At 44.9% G+C, this 26,523-nt stretch overlaps 1 protein-coding gene across 3 annotated transcripts; it reads right to left on the bottom strand.

Annotated features, from left to right (window-relative positions):
* Positions 1 to 5,596: 5,596 nt before the first annotated feature.
* On the bottom strand, positions 5,597 to 25,731 carry LOC120948345 (uncharacterized). 3 transcript variants are annotated; one of them, XM_040364585.2, is made up of 4 exons: positions 24,775 to 25,254; positions 24,441 to 24,641; positions 23,244 to 24,201; positions 5,597 to 10,859 (listed from the first exon to the last, which is right to left on the bottom strand). In XM_040364585.2, the coding sequence occupies exon 4, from the start codon at positions 10,032 to 10,034 to the stop codon at positions 7,080 to 7,082; it is 2,955 nt and encodes a 984-aa protein (XP_040220519.1). In that variant the 5' UTR covers positions 10,035 to 10,859; positions 23,244 to 24,201; positions 24,441 to 24,641; positions 24,775 to 25,254; the 3' UTR covers positions 5,597 to 7,079. The 3 variants fall into 3 exon arrangements, with proteins under 3 accessions (XP_040220519.1, XP_040220501.1, XP_040220529.1); XM_040364567.2 differs by lacking the exons at positions 24,441 to 24,641; positions 24,775 to 25,254 and adding an exon at positions 25,263 to 25,731; XM_040364595.2 differs by lacking the exon at positions 24,441 to 24,641.
* Positions 25,732 to 26,523: the final 792 nt, after the last annotated feature.

Below are 26,523 nucleotides of genomic sequence, written 5' to 3'. Positions count from 1 at the left end.
AAAGAAACACATTCAAAACCAAACGAGGCAAATGAAATAAAAGTAAAATAATATACTATTATCTGAAGGCAATTAAAGCAACAGCAAGAACGATAAATAAACATTTTATAAAAGAGACAACATAGAAGAGAGTGAGAGAGACCGAGAAAATGAGAGTGAGAGAGACAGAGAGAGAAAGAGAGAGAAAGAGAAAGAGAAAGAAAGAGAGAATAAAAGAGAAAGAAACAGAGAGAAGAAGAGAAAGCCAGACTTAACTCTCGAAAGAGATAGAGTGAGCACGAGAGGAGAAGAATTTGGATTGAATGGTGGAAAAGGAATCAAAACACAGTAGCTAATTAAACTAAACGAATACCTTCGGTGCAGTTTCCACGAGGATGAGAAAAGGACACTCTCGCTCGGCCTTTCCCCTCGATTTCTCTCTACTTCTCTCTATCTCTCCCTTTTCTCTCTCTATATATATATCTTCCGCTATCACACTAACACTCGCGAGGAAGGATGTGATGGGATGGGACGAAGGTGTCAGAAGGTATTAGAGGCCTGGATATGAACGGGAAATGTTCTGTTGGTAAGTGGTGGCGGGCAAATTTTCATAGAATTGCATTTAGTGAGAGAGCATAAATCAATCATTGCATTTTTTGAAAACGTTCAATAATGGTTGTAATGCGAGATTTGTTAGCAAAATTACACACAAGCACACACGTACGACACACATACAATTTAAAACTGCACGGCGAGAATATAAAAGCGGGAAATTGTAAGCAGAAGAAAAAGTAAAAAAAATAGTAAGCACCGAAGCGCGGAGTAAAGCCGGCACCGGAACTGGTCAAAGAGGCAAATCAATCTAACGAAAAAATGTAGTTCTTTCCAACCTTAACATAAAAAAACGAACGGAAAAGTAGAAAGAGTGTAGTGCGGCGACGGAAAGGAGTAAAAGTTTCAGGTATGGTAAGCGTAAAGAAAAGACACTCCATCGCGCCTGGTAAAGCAACTTGAAAGCATGAATAAAGTAATACTAAACAATAACATCAAAAACAAAAACACACACACAAGACCGCGACAACACACGGTTGAAAATTATGTTCGAAATAAATTATTCAAATAATTTCCAAAAATCAGTGCTTTTCTCTTGCTTATCTTAACATTAAGACCGGGGGACATTGTCCGTACTCGCTACTGTAATTTCGATGTTCACTAGCGCATCTGGCGACGACCAGTGCAAGCTAGATGTCGGTATCATTTATGTGTCAAAATTATTCATACTTGGTGTCTCATCAAGTTTCGACCAGGCTACTTGTATGCCGTTTGAAATGTTGATTAACGTCCATAAATTGCAACAAAGTAGACCGTTAATTGTTGTTGTTGGACAAATCGGCATTCATAAAAAGCGCTGGGCAACAATTCTCCCCATCTTCCAACCTCTATATATGAATTTTAAAACTACTACTACTACAAATACATCATCATCATCTCTCTATACATCATTGGGTAAAGTTATAGCCTCCTCGACCCAAAACGTTTTTTACAGATAAATTATACCATCATTTAGCTTCCACCTGCCGCCGCTAGATGGCGTACGCGTTCTCAAAAATTACACTAGCGAGTACGATCATTGCACCCCGGCCTTTAACCCTATATCCATCCGAATTTTCTTCCAGTATGCAATTTCATAGATCACTCAAAGAACGCAAACGACGAAGCAGAGTTTTTGTTTTTTTATCTTTTGATTTTTAGTTACATTTTTTATTGTATCATATATACTTTTCAAATGTATTTAATATTACACAATATTTCCTTGCGTACGACGTTGTGTTGTATACGCGCTGTTACACTTTTGTTTCGACTTGCTTATTCATTTCATTAGCTTTTCCTAACATTAACCATCACACACCGTTTCCATTTTCACGCTGCTTCTGCACTTGCGCAATCCTGGATGTTCTACAGCAACATGAAGTCATGATTTTTCCTTTTTGTTTTCCTTTTTATTTTGTCTTATTGTTATGCTACATTGTTGCTCTTTCTTCCTCGTTTGCCTCACCACTAAACTGTGCGCCAATAGTGCATAGAAATGTATGCTGCCCCCACACTTCACCGCCTTCTTATCTTTTCTTTCTACTAGATTTCATTTACGAGTTTCAGAATTTTTCCTTTTGCCATGTATGTGAACGTATGCAATCCACTCCGTAAGGGTACGACGAATGTGTGTATATTGTGTATAGTCTGTCCGCGTCGACGATGCTAATCCTGACGAACCGAAACGGCAACGCAGGTAAAATAAAAACTATATAAAATAAAATCGACTATCGTTTTACTATGGAATGAATCATAATACATCGCGACGGAGTGAGCGGAAACACCGAAGCCGAACTTCTTTCGCCTATGAGAAATGTCACATTATGCGTTTATGTGCTTACTGACATTGCACGCAAGGGTAAGACGTTTGTTCTGGCGCCAAGAACTACTAAAAGGAATAATATAACAAAGTACTGAGCAAAAGAAAGTTTGTAAGGAGGACGATCTTCTTAAGTCCGTCTCCAAAGCAATGAAATCTCTCTCCTCTCCTCAGAGTGTCGTAGAACGTACCGTGTTTTTTTATGTATGTAACCTGATTTATGCAAACCATCAGCGCTATCGTCCCACTCTGGATCACAAATGTTTTTAAAAAGATATCTGTTAGTGTGTAGCGTGTGTTTGACTGTGAACACAAGAAGTAAAATGAGGATGAATAAATATGAAAATAAACTGTTCGCAACTACCTAGGTGTTTAATGTATTGGCGGCGTGTGTGTTTACACTGTGTATGAACCTAATTTTAGGGGCACTTGGAGAAACGCGCGACAACACGGTCCCACCACACATTCCCTGTACAGTACATCTGTATACATATATAAACTGTTTTCTCTATCACCTCGGAAGGGAGTGTGCGTGTGTGTGGAGTGTTTGTTTACTGTGGAAGGAATAGTGACGACGCGTATCTTCTCATTGTATGCGTTCCATCATCTGGTTTTTGTTTTTGCTTTTCTTTCCGTTTGCTCTCTTTCTCTCTTTCTCTCTTTATCTCTTTCTCTCTTTCTCTCTTTCTCTCTTTCTCTCTTTATCTCTTTCTCTCTTTCTCTCTTTCTCTCTTTCTCTCTTTCTCTCTTTCTCTCTTTCTCTCTTTCTCTCTTTCTCTCTTTCTCTCTTTCTCTCTTTCTCTCTTTCTCTCTTTCTCTCTTATTCTCTTTCTCTCTTTCTCTCTTTCTCTCTTTCTCTCTTTCTCTCTTTCTCTCTTTCTCTCTTTCTCTCTTTCTCTCTTTCTCTCTTTCTCTCTTTCTATCTTCTCTCTCTTCTTCGTCTCTCTCTCTATTTCTCCTTTCTCTCTTCTCTCTTTATTCTCTCTCTATTCTTCTCTATTCTATTATATTCTATTCTATTCTCTCTCTTTTCTCTCTTCTCTCTCTTCTCTCTCTCTTCTCTCTCTTCTCTCTCTTTTCTCTCTTCTCTCTCTCTTCTCTCTCTTCTCTCTCTTCTCTCTCTTCTCTCTCTTCTCTCTCTTCTCTCTCTTCTCTCTCTTCTCTCTTCTCTCTCTTCTCTCTCTTCTCTCTCTTCTCTCTCTTCTCTCTCTTCTCTCTCTTCTCTCTCTACTCTCTCTTCTCTCTCTTCTCTCTCTTCTCTCTCTTCTCTCTCTTCTCTCTCTTCTCTCTCTTCTCTCTCTTCTCTCTCTTCTCTCTCTTCTCTCTCTTCTCTCTCTCTTGAAAATCGAGGGTTTCGTGTATATTTGCCTATGTTTGTTTGTCGTAATACACCGTGTAATATCTTCTAAACCTTCTATACTAATAATATTCGTTCACCCCCTCACGCACCACATCTCTGTGGGCCTATGCTTTTTTTATGACTGAACTGTTTTGCGGAGCTCAAAGTTAGGATGACGCACAACTGGCTGGCTTTAGTGTGTGCGCCGGAAGAATTATTGTTGTTTTACTTTTTTCAATTTGTTTGTTTGTCGTATTATTTTTTTATCCTAAAGGAATAGTGGGGAAGGACGAGATGGAAGGTTTGTGGGTTAGATCGTCAAAGGCTTCCGTTTAGTTGTTGCTAGTTTTCAATTACCACACACACACACGCTCACAGAGTTTTGTTTGCATAAGTGCGTCACAACATTGACCTGTCATACTTGATCTTCGTCTAAAACTTGTAGAAAAAACGCAAATAATTGCTGGCTGGCTTGTATGAACTACTCATCGATAAAAATCCCAAACCTTACCGCTACTTTGCATTTATATTCATGTTTTTATCCCATTTGTGTATGTGTGTAGGAGTGGTGCATTGGAATGAAGGTGATCATCTTTTTTTTTTTTGGTTTCCCCCGCCATTATTGTTATTGTGTTTTATCCGATAAAAAGAATGACAAAATGGAAAATCCGTGGACAAGAGAGGGAAAGGGAAGGTGGTCAAGAATTTGAATAACGTTGGTACGGTTAGACACCACAGAATTACAAACGCGATTATAACGTGCGGGGAATAGTACATGTTTAGCATATTTGCTGTCGCTTTTTTCATTGTTAAATATTAACTGTTCCTAAATATTATCGCTTAGCATTTCTCGTGGCGCGAGAAGAGGCATTGTGCGACAAAAAATGACTAATAACTGTATCATGTATCATTAAACCTAATATGCTTTAAAACTCAAAACCTACTATAATATTATCCTGGGTGGCAAACGAAAACGGCAAGAAAGATACAATAAAATCCTAATCTCCGTCGCTTATCGCGCGCAAATAAAAAAGGGATTTGAACTGTGTCTTACACACACCTGCTTTTACTCTTTCTCGCTTCCATCGTATAAATGTTAGGTTTTTTCTTCCCCGTTTAATTTTGGATTAAAATGTACCGTTTTATACACCTATAGTTGCGCACCTGACCCGATCTCATCACACATGTTTTAGCCATGAAAAATACCCAAAAAGCTGTTTCCACAGCACATCCAGGATGTGGTTTCGAGATGAACTGGAAGGACGTTACAAACAAGTCACATTTTCATCCGCCTGTACCGGTTGCGTGAGTCCGCTTCGTACAAGAGCATATAGTAGTGTTTGCTACCCTGCATACATTGAGGCCCACGGGAACTGATTGTGTTACTGTGTATGAGTTTGTATGCGTTTGTGTGTATGTTTTTCTTCTTGCAATTATTGTTTCCAGTAAAACATTTCTTTCCCTGGTCTATGTTATTTTCTCTTCTCCATTCTTGCTGTCTCAAGTAAATACTACAAATACTAACATAGCTACACCGCTCGTACTTCTCGGAGAGATAAAAAAAAACTTACTCAAAAGCCTTTTCGCGTAAGTGTTTTTCATTGTTCTGTATTGGTTTTATCTTCTTATGGATTTAAAAATATGCCTAGCGCGCCATAGCTAAAGAAAATCATATCCTTATTTCAAAACCCCACTTCCTCTTCATTCGGCCGCAACCGTTTTAACGGGTATGGCAGATGGAAAGAGAGACAGAGAAATGGTGTTGTGTATTACTAGCGATTCGAGCTGACCTCCAGTTGTAATTTTCTTGTCTATAGGCTGCCTGTGTAAACGAGCATCGAGAATCGTTATGGGGGTATGTGATTAACTTGTTTTTTTTCGTTTTTTTTTTTTTACTACAGTAAAATCCATTTTCATATTTCGCTGCGAAATTCTCTGAACTTCCTTTTACTCCACTTATCTCACAGCTGTACCTGGCTTTTTTCCTTCAATACATTGGTATGCTATAGTGCTGAACGCACTGCTAACAGCAGCCAATGGAGCAAGAATTAAACGTACGAAGCAAACAGTTGACGCCAATGAACCTCCATCGACAAGATTAACAAATTCGAACTCCGTTTTTCGGTCACGCATCTTACCTTTATCAAGTAAAAAAAAGCAAAGAGTCTTTAAAATTAAACCGTAAATAAAAGAACATTTCGTCGGACCGTTTTCCCGCCGTGCCATCGTTAGCGGCCGCTCAACGGCTCAACGACTATCTTGGTTAGTCTCTCGATCTTTCAATATTTCCGCCCGATTCGATACGATCCTATATTGTGCACATTGTTTCGTCATATTCGTAGGATTATTCGGTAAGATTGAAATCAAATTGAAATTGCTGCCGTTTTTACCCATCGTTTGCCTCACGGAAAACCATCTCTCTGTGCATGCCAGGTAGAGCTCGCTCTCACGATTGTATTACTACCAACTATCGATAATACAACCACAGTTGAAAAAAAGTCCAGTTTACGTTTTTCGCACGATACATCTTGCGATGGACAATATGGATTGTAGATAATAAAAAAAAAATGCGAACTCTTCCCCGTGGCATATTGTACTGAACAAAGGAATGCTGCTGTTTAACTCTCCCATGCTCAGAAGGGAAGCTTTGATCCAATACATAAAAAGGATAGCTGTATCCTAGCAGAAGGAGAGTTTTTACCGGTCCCGCCTTAAAACATAACGCTAACCATTCTTGCTGTACCATATTTGCGCTCAACACTCGTAAAGCGCTACCGTTGCAGCATGACTTTAACAGCGAAAAATCGTCACAACTGAAATGGAAACTTTTTCTTAAATCGTCCCGTTCCAAGTATGTGTTTGTGGAACGTTCACGCGCAAAAATGCACGAGAAACTAAATGTCTAATACAAAAAAAAAACATCCTACCACCTCCCGCCGCAAAAGCAAAAGGTTAAGGGAGGAAAACTTCTAACCGCTAGCTGCCCCAAATTGAAGAATGAATCTAATTCTTCTCACCTAAGTCTAAATTATATTGTTCAAGTTGTCCTTTCATAATTCAATGCCAAAAATGTCCACCGACGATTTTGGGAGAATACACGTACACGCCTTCTTCTTCATCGATTAGATTGGGTAAGACCAATCCTAGTCTCGGTTAGAAATACATATCAGTTCTTCTGTTGTTTCTTCGATCCTAAACAGAGATCATTGAAAATCTCTCGTTACACTTCTACTAAACATCTATCACACCGTACCGCAAGTTCTCCTTTTTTGTTGTTAAAGTTCTCCCTCCTATCACGCATCTCCTTCAAGAGCCAGAAAAAAAACGCATCCTCGTTTCTTAACTACTCCCCTACTCGTTATCACTAATGCCGGCGCACTTTTCCTCCTCGAGCATGGCGTCCAGCTCGTCCGTTAGATTGGCAAGCATGCTGCCAATATCGTTCAGCACGTTGGTGCCGTAGATATCCTGCGAGGCTGCTACTGCTGCTGCTGCCGGTGCCGCTGCCGATAACTCTTCATTTGCTGCTCCGGACGGTGGTGCGTTTGCCGGTGGAGCTGCTGCTGCAACCGAACTGTTAGACGAGACAGCGGCCCCTGCCCCGACGGAAGATACCGGCTGCGCGGTCGATGGTGAGAGCGGCTGCAGGCTGCAGCCCGTCGTGGCCAGTGTCGTCGTAATCGAGCCGGTCAGCGAGGAAGAGGACGACGAGGACGAGGACGACAGCGTTGGCAGCAGCAGTGGATGCTGCTGGGAAGGCACCGCCCCCGGCTGGTAGTGATGCTGCTCCATCCGGTTGAGCGACGAGCGCTGCTTGATCGTGCCGGCATTCTCGTTCGCAAACGGTATCTGATCGATCGATTCCAGGCTCGAATTGGATTTGTTGTCGTGCTGGCCGCACACCTTGTGCACCTCGACCGTGGTTTGCATCGTTTGGCCGGCGTACCCGCCGCCGTAGCCGTGCGGCAGATGGGACGAGGGGATCGGCCCCAGTCCGGGCGCCAGTGTCGGCGGCGACGGTGTCGATTGGGTGGACGAGGACGACGGCGTGTGATGGTGGAGCAGCTGCTGCTGCGAGTGCGACTGAAGCAACATCGACGGATGGTTGTGGTAAATCGGCTGTTGCTGCTGCTGCTGCTGGGTGCTTACCACGGCGTTTGCAACGGGCGTACCACCGCCACCGCCTGCACCGGAATCTTTGGTGACGAGCGTCAGCGTGTGGTGATGGTGCAGATGATGATGCTGGACGGCGTAAGGCGAGCTGGTGTAGTTGGAAAAGTGCATCGCGTCCAGGGCGGCCGTCGCCATCTCGACGTTCTCGATCTGCAGCGGGGGCATCGGAAGCGGCACCGGGTAGGTGGCGGTGTCGGGCGCATCGCAAGCATCGCCCGGTGCGGCGACGCCACCACCCTCGAGCGCTGGCGATGGAAGCTTCAAGTTGTTGGCGACGATCTTCGCAATCGGCCGGCCGCCGACGGTGGCACCAGCGGTGCGGCCCGCCACCCCGCCATTGCTGCCCGGTCCGCTCAGCAGTGCTAGCCGGACGCCGTAGTTGTTGCGCTGGTGCTGGCGCGGCAGCGTGCCGCCCCCTTGGAAGTACTGCTGCTGCTGCTGCTGCTGCAGCTGCACGATCTGCTGGTGGACGAACTGTTGCTGCTGCTGCAATGTCCAGACCGGCGGCTGCTGCTGCTGTCCTGCTGCTCCGGCGCCGGCCTGCTGGGCAGCAAAGTGATGATGGTCTTCCGACAGCGCCAGCAGCGCGGACGACTTCTCGTTCGTCGGCGTAATGTCGCTGTCGTCGTACGAGCTGCGCCGATAGATCGCCTGCGTACCGTCGAAGTGGACGTGCGGGTACGTTATCATCTGGTGGGCGGCGAGGGCCGATGGGGGCGGCGGTGCCGGCACCGTCTGCTGCCGGAGAAAGGTACTGTACGAGCCGGTGCCGACGCCGCCACCCACCCCCAGCTGGTGCTGCTTGGACGAGTCCGACCGCAGGCCGATGCTCATGTCGTCGTAGTGATGGTGCAGCGCCCGGCCATGCGCCCCACCGGCGGCCGCCGGCGAGCGGGCAATCGTGGGCGAGAGGGCATAGCCGCCCAGCCCGGCGCCAACCACGCCGATGCCCATCATGCCGGCAGCCGGCCCGCCCATCATCTTGCCGCTGATGATGTCCTTCACGCGCTTGATCGCGAGCAGAATCTTCTTCTGGTGGCCCAGCTTCACGATGCCGATGTCCTCCAGGTCTTCCCACGTCAGCTGCGTCACGTCGTGAACGGTCTGGTAGCCCTGCGCCAGCAGCGGCTGCACGTACTCCTCGAGCCGCAGCAGCCGCAGCCATTCGTCGATCGAGCCGGGCACGTAGCCGGGCAGCGCGTCCGGCAGCTTCAGCGCATCAATGTGCCGCTTGAGCCGCTCGCGGTGGTTCGGCTTGCGGATGCCGATCGCAGTCAAATCTTCCGGCGTCATGCGCGCTATCGTCGGCAGGTCGTAGCCCGCCTCCAGAAACAGATACGTGTACTCGTGGAAGTGTATCTCCATCAGCCACTCCGAGATGACGTCGTGGTCGGTGCGGCTGCCGCTCGACGAGTGGTTGCTCAGCCGGTGGCTGCAGCTGGCGCCCGGTCCACCGGCGACGCCCCCGACCGACCCGGAACCGATCGAGCAGGAGCTGACCGAGCAGCGCGGCGACGACAGGACACCATAGCTGCCCACGCCGCTCACGCTGCGATTTGACGAGTTGGAAGCGCCGGTCAGATAGGAGGAGGCGCGCCCCGAGTCCAGGCTGGCGGTGGAGTGCCGCGATCCGGACCCGGCCGACCCGGACAGCGACACCGGGCTGTCCCGGCCGGGCGACTGCGTCAAATCGATACCCTGATCGTCCAAACCGTAATCGACCATACCGTCCGGACCGCACCGTAGCAGCAGGCTGGAGGGTGCAGCGGCGGCGGCTGCTGCTGCTACGGAAGCTCCCGACCCACCGGCCGGCGGCGGCACCGTACCGGAAGCGGCACCGCCGGCACTATTGCTCCCGACACTGTTTGTCCCGTCGTGCGAAGGAAGATGATGCTCTAGTATGACCGTGCCGGCCACGACCGCCGTGCCACCGTTTCGGCCCGCCCCATCGCCCGTATCGTAAATCACTGCCGTCGGAGGACCACCACCACTTCCACCATTACCACCACCATTGTTCAGCCCTATCTTCCCGTACATGTCCGGGACGGCCGGTGGCATCACCTTCTTTGCCTGCGGTACACTTTTCGATTGTCGTGACATACCTGCGCCGGTGCTGAGACTTAGCTTTCGCATCGTAACAACCGCGCTGCTGCTGCCGAATCTGTCAAACCCGAACGTGCCTGCTCCGGCCTGTACTGCTGATGTAGCGGCCGCTCTCGATGCTGCTGCTGCATGTGCACTGGCTTGTTTGATTGCTACACTACTTGGTTAGATACTCTCCGGTCTTCCCCAGGCAGACGCACGCGGTCAGCCACAAGAGTCACCACACCCCGGCGCCGCACGCGGCACGACGCCAACTCCTACACGACACACGGTTTATCTCAACACTTCGCCTCGGTACAACGGAGTCCCTACGGCGTCATCCGCGGCCACACACCTTCAAATGCAACGGAACTGTCCGGCGACACGACACGACCAAGACTGACGGCTGCGGCGAGCAGGTTTCGCGATATATTCTTTCGCCGCTGCTGGGCGCTCTGGCACTGGCGGCCGGTACTGTGTCTCGCTTGCGCTTGCCTCTGCGCTTCCTTCACGCGCGCATTCACCTTTATTGCACTCCGTGCTGGGTCGCGCGCGGGTGCAGCAGTGAGAGAGCGCTGTGTTTATGGTACAGCCCCCCAATCGAGGAATGAAGCGGCGGCCGCGTCCACCCGCGCGACGCAATTTTATGCGCTTCCTCCCTATTTCGCTCTCGCTCTCTTGCTCCGCTTCTCGCGCAAAAACAAAAATATCCACAAAAGCCGCGGTGTGTAGTGTTGTGCACGGCGGCGCGTCTTCCGTCTAGCTCTTACGGTAACTGCGGAAGGAGTGCAGGGAAGCGAGAGGTATCGAGGCGTTGGTTGCGATGCTTTGGAGTTCAGGTTTTCTACCGTGGTGCAATTTGCGATGGCGTGGTTCCTAAAAGCAGAGAAGAAAAAAACCCGCGGATGTAGGTTCGCGGGGAAAAAAGAGGAGAATGGTTAGTTTCCTTACGGTTATTAGCAGTTTTAATTCCTTTATCGGGGGCAATGCATTTTGCCGGCACTCCAAAGGCACCATCGCCACGCCCCGGCAAAGCGGTTATGTTGGATAAAAGCGAGTTTTTTTTAAGAAAATTAATTTATCGATAAATTCTCCGCCACACACACACACACACACAACCCCGTCCCCACACAATCCTACTACTGTACTGCCGATAAGAGAGCCGCCTTAGGATCCATCCGCGCAAGTTTAATACCGAAGACCCACAGCATTGTTACGGCAAGTCGACAAATGTTAATTTGCTCTGAACGACTTTAAATTCTAACATTCATAAATAATCTGCCCGAGGGTTGACGCTAGGCGTCACGCAGAAACAGGTGTATCGAGCGTCACCACGCAGCATGCATGTGGGGTGGTGTGGTTTCCAAACATTGCCTTCACGGCACCGTTTGACCAGCGAGAACGCTTGGCGATAAAGTTAAACGATTCCATGCACAAAGCCACCGCGTCACTCCTACCGCTTATCTAAACGTGATGTGAAACAAACGGTGCGCGCGAGATTTGTAATTGGAATCAAACTAGAGGAGTTTGCAATTGCACCATTCGCTGTCGATGTTTCGAAAGACTAAATTAAATTTCAGCTCAGGTGCACGTTTTAAAAGACTTTTTTGTTTTGCTGCAGTGTGCTATAAACCTCTTCATCAGTATCCTTATTTCTCCACAAAACCTTTTTTTCCGGCTCTTCCCTACTCACTGGAGCACTCAAATAATACATCCAATCTACTAAAAAAGCGTGTAACATTATTGATAACGATTTATTTCCATTCTCTTCAACTAATGATGAAAAGCAAATGCAGATTTTTTTACAGAAGTATTTCGATCGGCGAAAGTTATTACAGTGTTTCTCTAGCCAGCTCAACGTTATAATCTTCATTTCCAATCCGTAAAATCCCAATTCAACATTGTCAAATGAATGTCGAGCGTGTACCGAGCAACCAATGGCAGATCATTCTAGTTTCCATTGTTATTGTTGAAATGTGTTTTACGGGATCGAATTGTTCGCTTCCGATGCTGAGCTGGCTAGAGAAACCCTGTAAGGACTTATTCTTGGACCTAGTATCTTATCTACATTTTTTCGTAGTCTCCAAAAAGCAGTTCATGAAATTTATGAATTTACTCATGCTTTACTTCAGTGGCGGTCGTCCCTAATCGGAAATTTAATAATTCATAATCAAAGCTCCAGATATCTGCTAACTTTCAGGCTTCCTGGACAGTTTTTCAAATCTGGTATTATATTGCCTTCACACAACGACACACGATGTACAAATGCTGCATCATTTTGACAACGGTAATGACTAATTAACGATAACTCAAAATGTATCACTACATCGGTAAATATTGGCTAGATCTGTGGCAATTTTGATGAAGAATAGAGACTACCAACATACTATCGATCTCATGCAATTCATACCTTTTTTTAAGTGCTTGGTATTCCATGGTTTTTAAATATATGTACTTGATTTTTGCAGAACCGTATCTAAAGATTACCCTCATCATAGAAGTGAAGAAAGTGATATTCCAATACAGTAGGTGACCGCTAACTGGATGTGTTTTAACTGGAGTGCTTTTTAACTGGAGGTTCGCTAACTGGAGTGATTCTCAATTAACGAACACTTAAACGTCAAAACATGAAACATCCGGAATCTCATGAAGAGAAATTTGTCGCAAATGTGCATTTTTCAAACAAATTTAGGGTCTTTCGCCTACGTTTGCTATTAATTTATGTTATTACACGAATTACCATAATTTATATCAACATAAATGAAAAAAAGTTTGGTATGTTTATTCCAGTCCACGCCAATCAAAACAATCAATCCATAGAAACGTCACTCCAGTTAGTGAACATTGTTCGTTAACTGGAGCTTGTATACCTCTCAGTTAGCGGTCACCTACTGTACATTATTTCCGAACATTGCAGAAAGCCTCAACTTCAGAAAATGGATGAAAATATTGGTAGTCTAACTTTAGAGTGCTCTCTTCACACTTCAATAAACTTCCAACAATAAAGACTGAACCTTCTTCCTCAGTAGACTAACATTCATAAACCCACTTTTCTTATCTTATAATTTATAATATAGTTCTGCTTCATTTCAAAAACTGCCGAATTACTTCGCGGGCCAGATTGAAAGCCTTCGTGGGCCGCATGTGACCCGAGGACAGTATGTTTGACATGTCTGCTTTAAGGCAATACCTTTAGAATCTGGACAGCCAAATCGCATATACTGTTTAGAAACAATTATCTTAGGGAGCCATTTATCTTGGCGAGAATTAAATATGACTATGACGGAACTGTCTGCAGATTTAACTGCATTTCATCATGTTTTGCATCGTATGTCCAACACACAGAATTAGTATGGGAAAGCGGGGAAAAATGGGCATGTGGGGCAAAATGGGCACCTTAAATTTAAGAATTATTTAACTACAAAGATACTTTCCAATGCTTAAAATGTATTCATTAGAGTGTTCTATGAGCACCATGTAAGATTCATAACCCTTACATAACAAATAACCGAGAAAAATGCAAAATAAGGTTTAGTAGCATATTGATGTAACTTTTGCCATTTCGAAAATAAGCTTAAACCAGTGTCACAGGGATGCGTTGAAGTTTTACATGATATATTTTTAAAGATATGATATTTGTATACAATTTGTCTGAAGAAAGCAAGGCGATGGAATGCGTATTTTTACTAATATAACAAAAAATACAAAAATGCTTCACGTGGGGCAAAATGGGCAGTTACATTTGGGGCAAAATGGGCAAATTATTTTGACATACGGCGCTTAGTGAGGCTATGGTGTTGTATTTGGCAGTTGTTGTGGCCAATATTACTCCAGTGTTTTGACGTTTCACAGTTTGTTTACATATGCTCATTTTGCCCCAGGGCTATGCCCATGTTACCCGTGTCAAAATAGCTTCTCGAAAAAAAACAACTTTTATTTTACACTGTTTTTTATGATTTTAAGTTGTTTTCATTCTATTTGGCAATCTTAATCCATATATAAAGGGTGGAGGCGTACAATAATGAAAGAAAAATTGTGTTTTGTGGCATATTCAAAGGAATATTCAGTAAACTGCTTAACATCCCCATTTTGTCCCGCTTTCCCCTATGCTCTTTCTCAATTCGCTCAACATTGACTGCCAGAGTCTTCAGAGCGATAAGCGGTGCAGCACATGTCGTTTTCGTTCTTTCTTTCCTCGCTCATTCATTGTAAATCGGAAGCATTGAGCATCAAATTCAAAGCCCTACCTGGGTGTTGTGCTTTACAGGGGTTTCGAGGATTATATAAACATGTTCAGCGAGTTGTAGATTCGTTCAGGCATATAATAGACTCTTTCAGCGAGATATAGAATTGTTCGGAAGTAGGCGTTGACATGTTCGGTTATACTGTAGAGCTGTCACTTTTGTACCCCTTCGACTGCAGCTTGGATCATTCTCAAGGGATTCGTACATCTACAAAGATTCATAGAGCTTTAGCTGCTCATCATTCCACTTCTTGGCATAGCAACCTACATGGTCATGCCTGCCTATACAGATTTTTGAGATTTACCACAAGTACCACACAGCCGGATATTTTGTTTGACTATGGGGAAACGGTACATGCGAGGTTTGAACTCACGACGGACATGTTGTTAGGTGGGATCGCGCAAATACAATATTTTGAAAATCAAGCATCTCTAAATATTCATGAATCCCTGGAGATATATCAATTTTAAGGAATTTATGAATCCTTGGAGATTCATCAATCTTTTGAGATCTTTGAATACAGGTGTCCCCCGAGATACGACTGTATTTGGGACCGAAAAAATGTCCCAAAGCAAGGCGTAAGTCGAAAAAGTCGTATGTCGAATATCTATGAATATAAAGTTTATAGCCGAAGTTGACGAGTTTGAATTTATGATATCGTGTATATTATTTACAGTAATGTTCGATAATGTAATAATTATATTCCAAAAGCCGTACACAATATAGATATTAAAGATCGGGTTGTTTTGGAATCTTTGGAAATGTGTGTATAACGGTTATCAGCCCAGAAATTCAAAAAAATACATCAATTTCTTGTCAATGACAACTTTTAACTTTCAAAATCAAATTCGTCGTATCTGCGAATCGTCGTAACTCGAGAGGGTCGTAACTCGGGGCACGCCTGTAGTCGATTTGAGATTCGCATTACTCATCACTGAAGATTGATATGTATGAATCTCAACGAAAAATTCATGAAAACCAACATTGATTTATAGATGAAAACAATATGTAGTGAATTTTTTTTTAATTTCGTTGGTTTTTCACACCCAAAATAACAGGTTATTGTAGTGTCTTAAGTAATGTTCAATTACAGTTGTCATACATCTGCTCAAATGCATAGTAAAATTAATCATGATTTCAACAAGAGTCGAAAATTGTTAACTTACAGACAAAAACAGGTGCGTTGGAGGCACAAATGGATACCGCAGAGCCACAAAATGTAGTGACAACGACTGTAACTAAAGCCAAATTGCAAGCAAAACGACGCTCACTTTGACGCTTAACATGTGCGCAATAAAGCCCCGTTGGTGCACCTGTCAACCGAAACAACAGTGCACAATTGAGAACATATTTGGTGACGCTTTAATGTGAGTGAGTGAAGGTGTGCGTGTGTATGCGGTCACGTGTTTTGCAAGGTGGTACCTAACAGGTGCCGCTCTTGCGCGGGCCCGAGCGACTGCATCACAGCATCTTCGTAACGTGCACCGGAGAGGAGCGAGAGAACGGGGTAATATTATCAGCGTAATGTACCTTGACAGGGCCAACGCCCGGTCAGCGGCAATCAACTACAGCAACCCTTCATCTCGCGCCATTTGAAGTGTCGAAAATGCTAAATGTCTTTCTCTCTCACCACTCTCTCACTCTCTCTCTCTCTCTCTCTCTTTCTCTCTCGCGCGCGCGCGCTCTAGCTATGGTCGGTATGATGGATTTATAACACAAAACCTGACCGCTGCGTCGGAGGATTGATCAATCCCATCGCCAGAAGAAGGAAAAAGAAAGGGTGGCAAATTTAGGAATGGAAATGATTTTCCTCTGTACGAAGTGGTAGTGCCCATCTTTCGCTAGAAAAGCGGCAAACCGCCCCATCCGTTAACAATTTATTGAACTCGCACAGCAAAGCGGTGAAGTGTAGTGCAATTTTGACATTTACAACGTGATCGAGGAGTTCCATAAAAAAAACCGTCAATTTTCTTATCCCGAGGCCCCAGTTGCTCAGGAGCCCTATTGAACCCTGCCAGGATGGGAGGGCAGCTCAACGCCAAAACCGCACCCACAGCACAGCATCCTTCTTTCCTATCGCATCTCTCTCTCTCTCGGCAAACGGCGCAGCCATAAACTATAGCTGCACAGTAAAATAACAATAATCTGCTGCAAGCGCATCGTATAGAGTGCCGGCTGGAACGAAATGGCACTTCAAGATGCACACAAATGGAATGCATTTTCTCCATCAGGCCATGCATCGCGGGGCACCGTTCCGGGTCGAACCGAAACCAGCTTCTCGTCCCCGGCCGGGTTACGAAATGTAGTGTAAAGTGTTTTAGAACGTGTTCTTCACGGCTGGCGGGGTTTTATACTTGCATAGCTCGACTACCGACACGCCTGCCCGTAGCACGTGCTGCTCCGCTCGCATGCCGCATGTGTGGATGCAGCCCGCGCACACGTGAAAGTCGTAAAAATTGGTACCATCATCATCATCTTGACTCGGGGATGATCGGAAAAGCATAACTTTATGCATATCCGCCGCAGCATCAGCAGCATCGAAACGCTGCCCGAAGGCGCACACAGGGGCAAAGTCGTAAAAAAACGTGGAAAAATAAAACACAGACAACACAACACAGCGACGATTTAAAATAATCTTCCTCCCAAGATGGTGTGAAATGCAGGGCAGGAGGGGGGAGTGTTGTAGCAAACAAAGGATAGTGAGGGGATGGGGATAGGGGATGCCCGGCTGCTCTCTGCCATGTGTTGTGTTATTTGTTTGTGCGCGCGATGCTTTTCCGTGCCTGTGCCTGTGCACTGACTGCAACAAGCTGCCGAGTTTATAATTCGCGTCAGTCTCTGTTAACACGCGCGCGCCCAAGCCGAGAGAAGCGTGCTCAAAATCGGGGCTTTATTTCTTTCTGACTGACTGCTGCTTCCACCACCAGCCCGCGCAACAACGACTGTTGGAAGGAATTGGGAAAGGGGATGATGAGCGGGATGGATATTTCCAATCGCAATCGGGCCAGGAATTAGTCGATGGTTCGCGCCGTTCTCGTAAATTGTGAAATTGCATTAAAATTTTCCGCGTTCCCGTTTCATGCGCGCCTCATTTTCCGCCGGCGATGGCAAACAAGCGGGAGCAGCTAAAATAGACTATACAATTTTGATTATAAAAGCAAGGAGGATCATTGGGAAGTCCAGCGAAGCAATCGAATACGAAAATCTATTTTAAAATATACTTTAACGTCAAAACAAAACCAAACAAAGCATTTTATTCATAAAAAATCCTCTATCCGAAAGCTTTTTGAATCTGACAGGATTATTCTGTTTTTGCAATCGAAATTACTTGACGTCGTAATTTGCTAACGATCAAAAACAAAGTTTACTTTGCAGCAGAAGTACCTTCGTTCGAAGAATAATTTCGAAAATTTCATTGAACCGTGTCAAACAGTTGACTTTTCTGCACGAACGAGTACATTCTAATGCAATGGAAGACCAAAAACACGTTAATAATAAAATTTGATTTGAACCAACATAACAAAGATGGCTGCTAGAAAAAACGACTGCCAACATTAACTACTTAATAAGGTACTTCATAAGGCCCATATACACTTTGCAATAATCGGTCGCACATTTTGAAGGGTCCGCTTGTTCAACCAGTTAGAATCTCCATAGGATTATTTTGCTTCATCTGGCTGTTTCTTTCCAGTTTGTATTTATTTGTGATGTAAAGTCCAATTTTTCAATAACATGCCCGTCATGGGTTCAAGCCCCCCGCAAGCAAGGATTGACTATCCGACTAGGTGGTAATGAATTAAGTCTCGAAAGCCTGTACAGGCTGGCATGTCCGCGTAGGACGTTACGCCAAATAGAAAAAGAAAGTCCAATTTTTAGCGATCAGCTTAATTTAGCGGATGTTCAGAATAAGCAATAATAGAGTCATGCACTGCAGGCAGCTTGGGGAATGATTATTAGCTACTTTTAGGACTTTTAAGAATGAAAAATTGAACCCTGCGGCACAGTGTGTAAACAAAACAAATGACAACACTACAGAATCGCTGAACATGTCAACGCCTACTTCCGAACAATTCTATATCTCGCTGAAAGAGTCTATTATATGCCTGAACGAATCTACAACTCGCTGAACATGTCTATATAATCCTCGAAAACCCTGTACATAAAAATGACAATTACGTTCCGCCATATTAGATTCACCATTTTTGTACAAGTAATGATGTTAAAATCATTTTGTTTTCCTTTTTGTAACGGGTTATAGTTCTTGTAATAAATTTAAAAAATGTTGATCCAAACAATTTTGTTCTGTGTTAATTGCAATGATGTAATGATGCAATGATTGTGATGATGCATTTGTTATGATTCAGCAAAAAAGAAAATAAATTCCTTCAAGAGCTAACCTGATCGAGCCTGCTACGTATCGGCATTTGTTTACATATTTTTCGGGCTGAAATTATTCTGGCTGAAAATCTAAGACGTAGTTCTGCGTATAGTTTTGTATGGATTGTTGACATGGTTTCAGCCGCTAAGCCGCTCCATAAAAATGCTGGCTAGTATCGTAAAACCCCCTAATGTTAACCCTAGAGAGTAAACATCTGTTGAGCACTGTACAGCAAGCCTACACTGCCGGCTGTCGTACAGAGACTTACTTTGCCTGTTTGGAAAACGTTCTCACTGATGCTAAGAATAATAAAATATCATACACAATGCCAGGTAGTCGACTTATCAATCGCTTTTGATCGCACCTTAAGCGCCAGAGTATCCTTGAGCAGTTGAACAAATGGATAATTTTGGTTGATTGATTGTGAAATCAAACATCATTCCAAATGTAAGACCAACTGAGGAATTAGGATTTATTATTGATTAAGGACGAAAATTTGGCCAACACTCTCTTCATATAAAAATGAAATAAAAGCAGACTTAACTTTCTTCATTCGTTGTTCAAATAAAACTTCAAGGCGTACACTTCTCATTATCGTCAACAGTTGGTTTGTTCCAAAACTGTTGTACGGAATTGAATTTGTTTCAATGAGCAATAACAACATTGGCAAAAAGCTAGCTCCCACACATTATTGCGCTCTGAAGAAAATTACTGGAGCTTTTATCACGAGCCCTGGCAGCATTAAGCTCCCTGATAATGCTTCAATATTTTCAAGCAGAGACTGTCTGACTGTCTGTTGAGGTAGCCACCTTAAATGACAGAGAGCAAGCTATTTATACGGATAGTGCTAGCGTACTTATGGCTTTGGATAAAGGACACATACAAAGGAACCCTTACACACAAGCTATCGATTCATTAGCAAGAGAAAAATCAATCTTTTTTTTTTGTTAAATCAGAGGTAAAAAGGATATTGATGGAAACGAAGAAGCTGACCGTCTCGCGAATTAAGGTAAAACGATAAGGCAGCTGGACCTATATTGAGAGGAGATGCCTCCGTATGGCGACAAGGATCGATACATCAGTGCTGGAAAAATATATGGAATGTACAACGTACATCGGCACCTTGGACAGGTCTCCAATGGAACTCAGCGATCAGAGAGTAAATTTACGAGACTGAGAGATTGGGCACATTAGGCCTACTCGTACGCATCTCGCATTTGAAACTAGAAATCGCCTTTCATTTGTCCGTTTTGTGAAGTGGAGACAACTTTTTCTTCTTTTCTTTAACACAACAACCGTTATAGGGGTCAAGGCCTGCTTATACCACTACTTGTGGGCTTGGCTTTCAGTGACTTATTGATCCCCCCATAGCAGGATAGTCAATCCTACGTATGGCGGCACGTTCCATTCGGGGCTTGAACCCATAACGCGCATGTGGTTAAAGTCGTACGAGTTGACGACTGTACCACCAGACCGGCTTTAGTGGAGAGAACAGTGGAGCATATAATAGTGGCCTTCCACAGCCTTGGAAACAAAAGAGTTAATGTTTCTTTGAAGTAAACAATTTATGTTGGAAAAATCAACATTTTATGAAAGGCGGAAGTTTAAAAGCCTTTTAAAAAAATAAACTACAACAAAAACAACAACAGTAATGTTAGCTGGCCAGTTTCCGATATGAAAAGAGTTTTTATGGTTGATTATGTAAAGGTTAGACAAAAATGCAACTGCTGAAATTTTCACGCGATTTCTTTATTGTTCAGTTTTAAGCCATGAACCATAGAAGAAGAGGTTAGAGTATATGTTTGCGTTAACACCACGGTAGGAATTTCCAACCCATACATAGGCATCTAGATAGGATCGAAAAAATATTTGTTTATCACCTAACAGGAAAATCTTTATCGGCTTTGCTGAAGTTCCAGTCTTGTGAGCATGTTTTAAAATCGTTTTCTGAGAATTTGTCTGGCGACGCGATCCTGATTGATTTTATATCTAGACCTAAACAACAAATATACAAATTCCAAAGAGCAATCGAGTTGAATGTCTCGACGCGTATCGAGTTAGAAATTACAATAAGACTGTTAAAAATTTGGCATTTTTGGCTTGCAGTACGATCAGACCTCGTGATTTCAAGAAATATACATCTATATAAACAACGCTCTCAGATGATCACATCCAAAGCCCCAGCAGTCAATAGAAGTACCCGCGGATGGATACGATTTTATGATTAATAAATCATAATCACAAAAACCATCTTCTTGGAGCAGATGAGGTAAGCAACAGAGACAAACAAATCATAAAAAAATGTTATTAGTCTGGTAGACGGGATATCAGCGGAATTTCTGTTTTACCGACCTATATTTTTTACCCCTTTTGGCACAGTTGAATTTTAGTTGATGCTCTCTTGCGAGTTTGTGGATAGCAAACCTGGGTGCGAGCCATATTGGCTTTTAGAGCTGTGCGACCTGAAGCTTCCATCGAATCATGTTTGACAATTTAATAATAATTAAAACCGCGAATGCAATAACAGTCAACAGTACTCGTACGTGGGTTGTAAATAGCACCACACCGGTAAATATCATGGCGTAATCGGACGCTTGAGACAAACCGTGCCATAATCTGGTTTATAATAATAAAAAAAAAAAAAAACAAAAGTAAAATAAAACCATACCAACCCATCTCTCGCGCTTGGATTGATGGACTTGTTTCTTGCAGACTTGGGCGCAATTTAGAGCTCGCACATTTAATGATCACCTCCTCGCCCCCTCCCTGTACCTCAGATTTATTAGTCTGTATTCTTGAACGATCTTACCCACCACCATCCTGTCGATATCGCATCACTTTAAGCAAGTGCAATAAAATCCAATATATCCAGACGGTGAGAGAAACAGAGAAAGAAACAGAGAGAGAGAGATAGATAGATAGAGAGAGATAGAGAGAGAGAGAGAGAGAGAGAGAGAGAGAGAGAGAGAGAGAGAGAGAGAGAGAGAGAGAGAGAGAGAGGCGTTCTTTGTTATGTGTAGTGATGTGCTCTTCGGAGCGCACCGACGACTCCGATCCGACTCCGGCTATTGTTAGTCCTATTCCGATTACGTCAAATTCTGGTCCACTAGTTCCGCACAAAGTCGGAGTCGCTCAGAGTATTTCGGAATCGTCTGGAGTCGTTTGGAATCCGAGTCGCCCGGAGTCATCCGCAGTCGTTTGGAGTCGTCCAGAGTCGTCCGGAGTCATTCGACGTCGGAATCGCCAGGACTCGTTCGGAGTTGTCCGCAGTCAACAGGAGCCGTCCGGTGTAATGTGCGTGTGATCCAACATTTCATTTCGTTTTTTTTTTTTGTCTTTCAATTTACGCGTGCACTTCGTATACAGGCCTTTGTTTCGAAGGCGACTCTGGACGACTTCGACTCCAACCGACTCCCAACGACTCCCAACGACTCCAGAAGACTTCGAACGACTCCGACTCCGTCGGATCGGACTCGACTCCGAATTTTTGCCAACTTTTCCCATCACTAGTTGTGTGGGGCGCAACGAAAGACGACCGTTGGAAAAGGTAAACAACAAGGAAGGTGTTTGCGGTTCTATTTCTTTGCGATACTGTTCGACCGATCGTGTATTTTACTGCGCTCGATTGCTTGCAGGCAATTAAAGCGTCTCTTGGGGTTAAGCAGCACATTGGACGCCCTCCCAACGCCGTGCGGGCGAGTTTGTCCCATCGTTTTGAAATCGGTTTCCGGTACGCTTTGGTAAAGATTTTGTTAAAACTGTGACCAAACACTCAAAATTTCAATTCTACTCGGGTGGTCTATATGTGCTTGTGTATATGTGTTATAATTTCCTGTCTACACCAAGACCCTATTTTCCACCAAAGCATTTGGTAAGTGGCCAAACAGTGACAACCAAAAAAAAAACACCCCATCTCAACCGTCCCATAAACATAGCAACATCACGTAGTAAAGTTGTTTCATATTTCAATCTAGACTGGCGCAACACAGTCTCCGGCGTTCTCGACCGGAGAAGGGGCAAGCGTGTTGTTACACAACCCCGGCATCCTGCTCCGGCCACCTAGGCAAGAGACGTTTTGTCATCGAATCGACAAAGTGCTTCGGTTTCCGTTTTCTCGAGCGGGACGAACCGTGAAACTTGAACCCCCATACCACCCCCGCCCTGGCCCTCCACACGCGCAAAGAGACGCACATGCCACTCGTCGTCGTAGAACATCCGGCGACGCGTTGTGTCTTTCCGGCCCGCGCGGTTTTGCTTTGCATCATTTGCACAACGATGAAAGAGACAAGTGTGGTGGCCGCGGGAATGGGAAACAGTGTTTCCGTTATCAGGTTTTTTTTGTTATTTTGTTAATGCTGCTGCCTCGGTGTGCCTGTCTTCATGCTCCCCCCACCCTTGGTGGTCACACACACACACGGTGGGCGACCGCCCATTTGCACTTTTGTTTTTTTCGGGCAGTTGCGGCGAGAAATCATCGCGCACATGTCACAAAAGGCCAGCGCGTGGAAGCGTGTTTGGGGGGGGTTCTTGATAAGAAGCAGCGAAAAAGCAAAACGCCACCGGTGCGCGCTACAAGGCAAAAGTTGATGAGAGGCGCTTTTGTCAGTTCGAAGGTGCGCGCGAAAGCACCACACTTACCTTCGCAAAATTCTGACCGCAGCAGCTGCAGGAGGGACGTGTGCGGGAGAGGCTGGTGTAGTTTCGGGCGGAACTGAAGCAATGGAAAGTGTGCTGCTCGTATGTGGGGAGTGTCAGGCCATCATGATGGATGCCTCCCGCGCACCCCGCGCCAGGCGACCGTTTGGAGGAGGCGGAACTGCTTTTCTTCGAATGCCGCGAATCTGTGCCTTTTTCTGCTGCTATCCCCGTTCTCCCGGTTGCGCGTCTAGCACCCGCACCGCACGGTCATCCAAATTCCGGGGAAAAGCTTTCCACACTGCGCAACACACAAACCCACACACACACACACACACACAGAGCTACACGTACACAAATACTAGCTAAACGCACTTTTCCTTCGCCCGCGAAAGGATGAAAATTTCAGCCGACAAAGATTACGCAGCAGGAACGTACGCGAGAGCACGCAAGACGGCAGGAGGGAAACAGCCCGAGTTGAAATTATTATTGATAAACGTTTGATTGGTGATAATAATGATGATGGTGTTGGCCGGGCACACCACTGCTTCTGCTTGTTGTCTTCCTTGCTGCTGCCACGGCGGTGCGGAGTAACACGCTCTGCCTTTCCTTTTCTTTCTTCTGCGTTCAGGCCGCAACTGCCGCTGCCGCTGCTGCTGCTGCACTCTGCTGCGCGTCCTCTCGCGCGTACAATCGCTTGCGTTATATTCGGGTTGATGGTCGAGCAAGTGAGCGAGTGAGTACGGGAGGGCTGTGCTCTCGCCTTTCCCTCCTTTTCACCGTGCACCGTGACTGCTTCTGCTGCAAGCTTCTACCTTCTCTCGCTCACTGTTTCTTCTTCGCCTGCTTCTAGCGATAGACACTGCAGCGCGCACGGTACTAAACTGAGATGAAACTCACGTACAGTCACACACACACGCACACTCATGCACACATGTGCACACACACGGGCGCGTAATCACTGTACGTTGGCAGCCGGGAGCGCGTGCGCGTAAGGGAGAAAGCAATAGGAAGAGAAAAGAAAACCACACAAAAACAGTTAGTTTTTCAGCTGCTGTACACACACACACACTTGCAAACGTGCGCAAACGCACGTTTCATACAGACACACGCACACATACACTCGCTAGTTGACAAGGTTTTTTTTGTTTGAGAGTTTTGCGGTAATTTCATACCAAAAAAAACTCCAAAAGGACTTACTTCAAAAGCTGCAAAAGTTCTCGCTCTCAACCTCTCGCCCTTTCTCTTACCCTCATTTACTACTATTACAAGTCGCTCCAGTAAATGCGTCAGAGCAAAGGCGATTATAATACAAATCTTTCACTTCGAATGTATGTGTGTGCTGTGTGTGTATGTGTAGAGAGAGAAAAGCAAATAGTACAACCGACGTACTCCTTCGACCTGTTTGTGTGGGAAATAAAGCAGCGCAAGATGAATGAGGAACTAAAAGCACATAGCAGCGCACACACATACATACACACACACACACACACACACACACACACACACACACACAAACAAACTTCAAATGCACCTTTGAGCCTACACGTTCTTTTTTTCCTTCAGCTGCTTCTTTTGTTGCTCGCTTCACCTGCCTGACCCTTCGGGGGAAACAGATTATTCCGAGCGGCGCTGTGTAGGCGAGTATGTGTATGTGGTATGCTGGTAGGGCAAACTGGAAAACGAACTTGGTTCTGTTTCTTCTCTAACGCAAATGAAAAGCGCTTAACAAGTCACCCAATATTTCGAAAAAGAAATAACGAACGCGCAAAAAAAAAATAAGAAACAAGTCTCTCGGCCGTGCGCGCACACACAATAAATGCGTGAGCGGTGGTTGTTGTCTTCGGTGTTGTTCCGAGCTTTCTTTTCCTTGGTTTCACACACGCACTCACACACACACACACACACACATGCTCTGCACGGCTCCGTCTGCACAGCTACCATCTGCAGCCAAGATGGGACTTAAAGCTGTCCGAATTGACTGAAACGCACCGCTAGCCCGGCCCGTTGCGTTATACTTACGTCAAACTGATAGTACGGCACACCGAACGAGGAAAGGCGGCCACTGATAAGCCGTGATAAGCGGGTCCAATTTTCTGGGCCGAACAGAGAGCGCCTCGCACGCAACGCGTGACGAAGGGTGAAGGGAGGGCGGTGGTGCGTGCTGTACGCGCTGTCTCTCTGTAAACTCTGCACACATATACACAGGCACACACGGGCTGATCTGCCCCTCTCGCGCAATACCACGACGATCTGGAGAGGACAACAGCGCCCCGTACGGACAGCTTGTGTTGATTGAGTGTGTGCGCTACTTGGACCCGTGTTTCCCTCGAATCTGACATTGTTTCCCTTGCCCGTAGGTCGTTGACTGAGGCTGTGCGAGAGAGCGAGAGCACAAGTGTACGGGCATACGGGAACGTGCGTGAGAGAGAGCGAGACTAAAAGAGTATACGGACAGGCAGCGTCCTCTAGCGCAGAAAATATTCGCTCAAGCTGTCATATGATGACGCACAAGATATATGCAGAGCTAGGTTCAAGATGTATAGAAACATGCAATGCAGACAATTTAGTTCAAATTTAGCGTCAAATTTCAATGCTTATGTGCAAGGTGGATTTAAAAATATCAGGTGGTGCCCAAGCGAATGAAAATATCACTTTTCGGCTGTGTTTTCGATTGACATTTCGTGCACGATTTGACAAACGAAACAGTGTACGAGATTCAGACTTTTTTCGGCACTTAACCACAACCGCGTGCAATTTTGCTATCTTCATTGCACGTCTAGCGTTAGACATTTTGAGGTTAAATAGTTTTTACATTGTTGGTGTTTATATGAATGATACGATACCAAAGAACACAACTGATTTAAATGCAAACTAAACATAATACAGGTGGTCCCCGAGATACACGGTTAATGGGGACCGAAAACGGCCGCAAAAAACCGCGTATCTCGAATTTCCGCGTAAGTCGAATCTTGTGATTTCCAGCCAAAATATCACTAATTTTCGTAGAATTTTGCAAGTAGTGAGAGGTTTTAGCCATTTAATTCATTATTTGATATGATTCTGACTTAAAATAACAGCTTGGAACCGTTTGAAATATATTTTAACATTCGATCAAAAGGAAGTTCTATGGAATGTTATATATGATGTGTCAAATCAGTACAATTTGTTCCAATAACTGTCAAGTTTAGAAAACCGCGTATCTCCGAATCCGCGTATAAGAGGTACCGTGTATCTCGGGGACTACCTGTAGTCAAAAAGAAATACACATAACCTGCTTCAA

The sequence above is a fragment of the Anopheles coluzzii genome, chromosome X (assembly GCF_943734685.1).
Source record: "Anopheles coluzzii chromosome X, AcolN3, whole genome shotgun sequence".
Classification (NCBI taxonomy): Eukaryota; Metazoa; Arthropoda; class Insecta; order Diptera; family Culicidae; genus Anopheles; species Anopheles coluzzii.
Note: the sequence above shows the minus strand (reverse complement) of the source record. Positions and strands in the feature narration are given on the sequence as shown.

What these genes read in the sequence shown, in the direction of transcription:
- LOC120948345 (XM_040364567.2), bottom strand. Translation starts at nt 10,034, where the DNA reads ATGCGAAAGCTAAGTCTCAGCACCGGCGCAGGTATGTCACGACAATCG.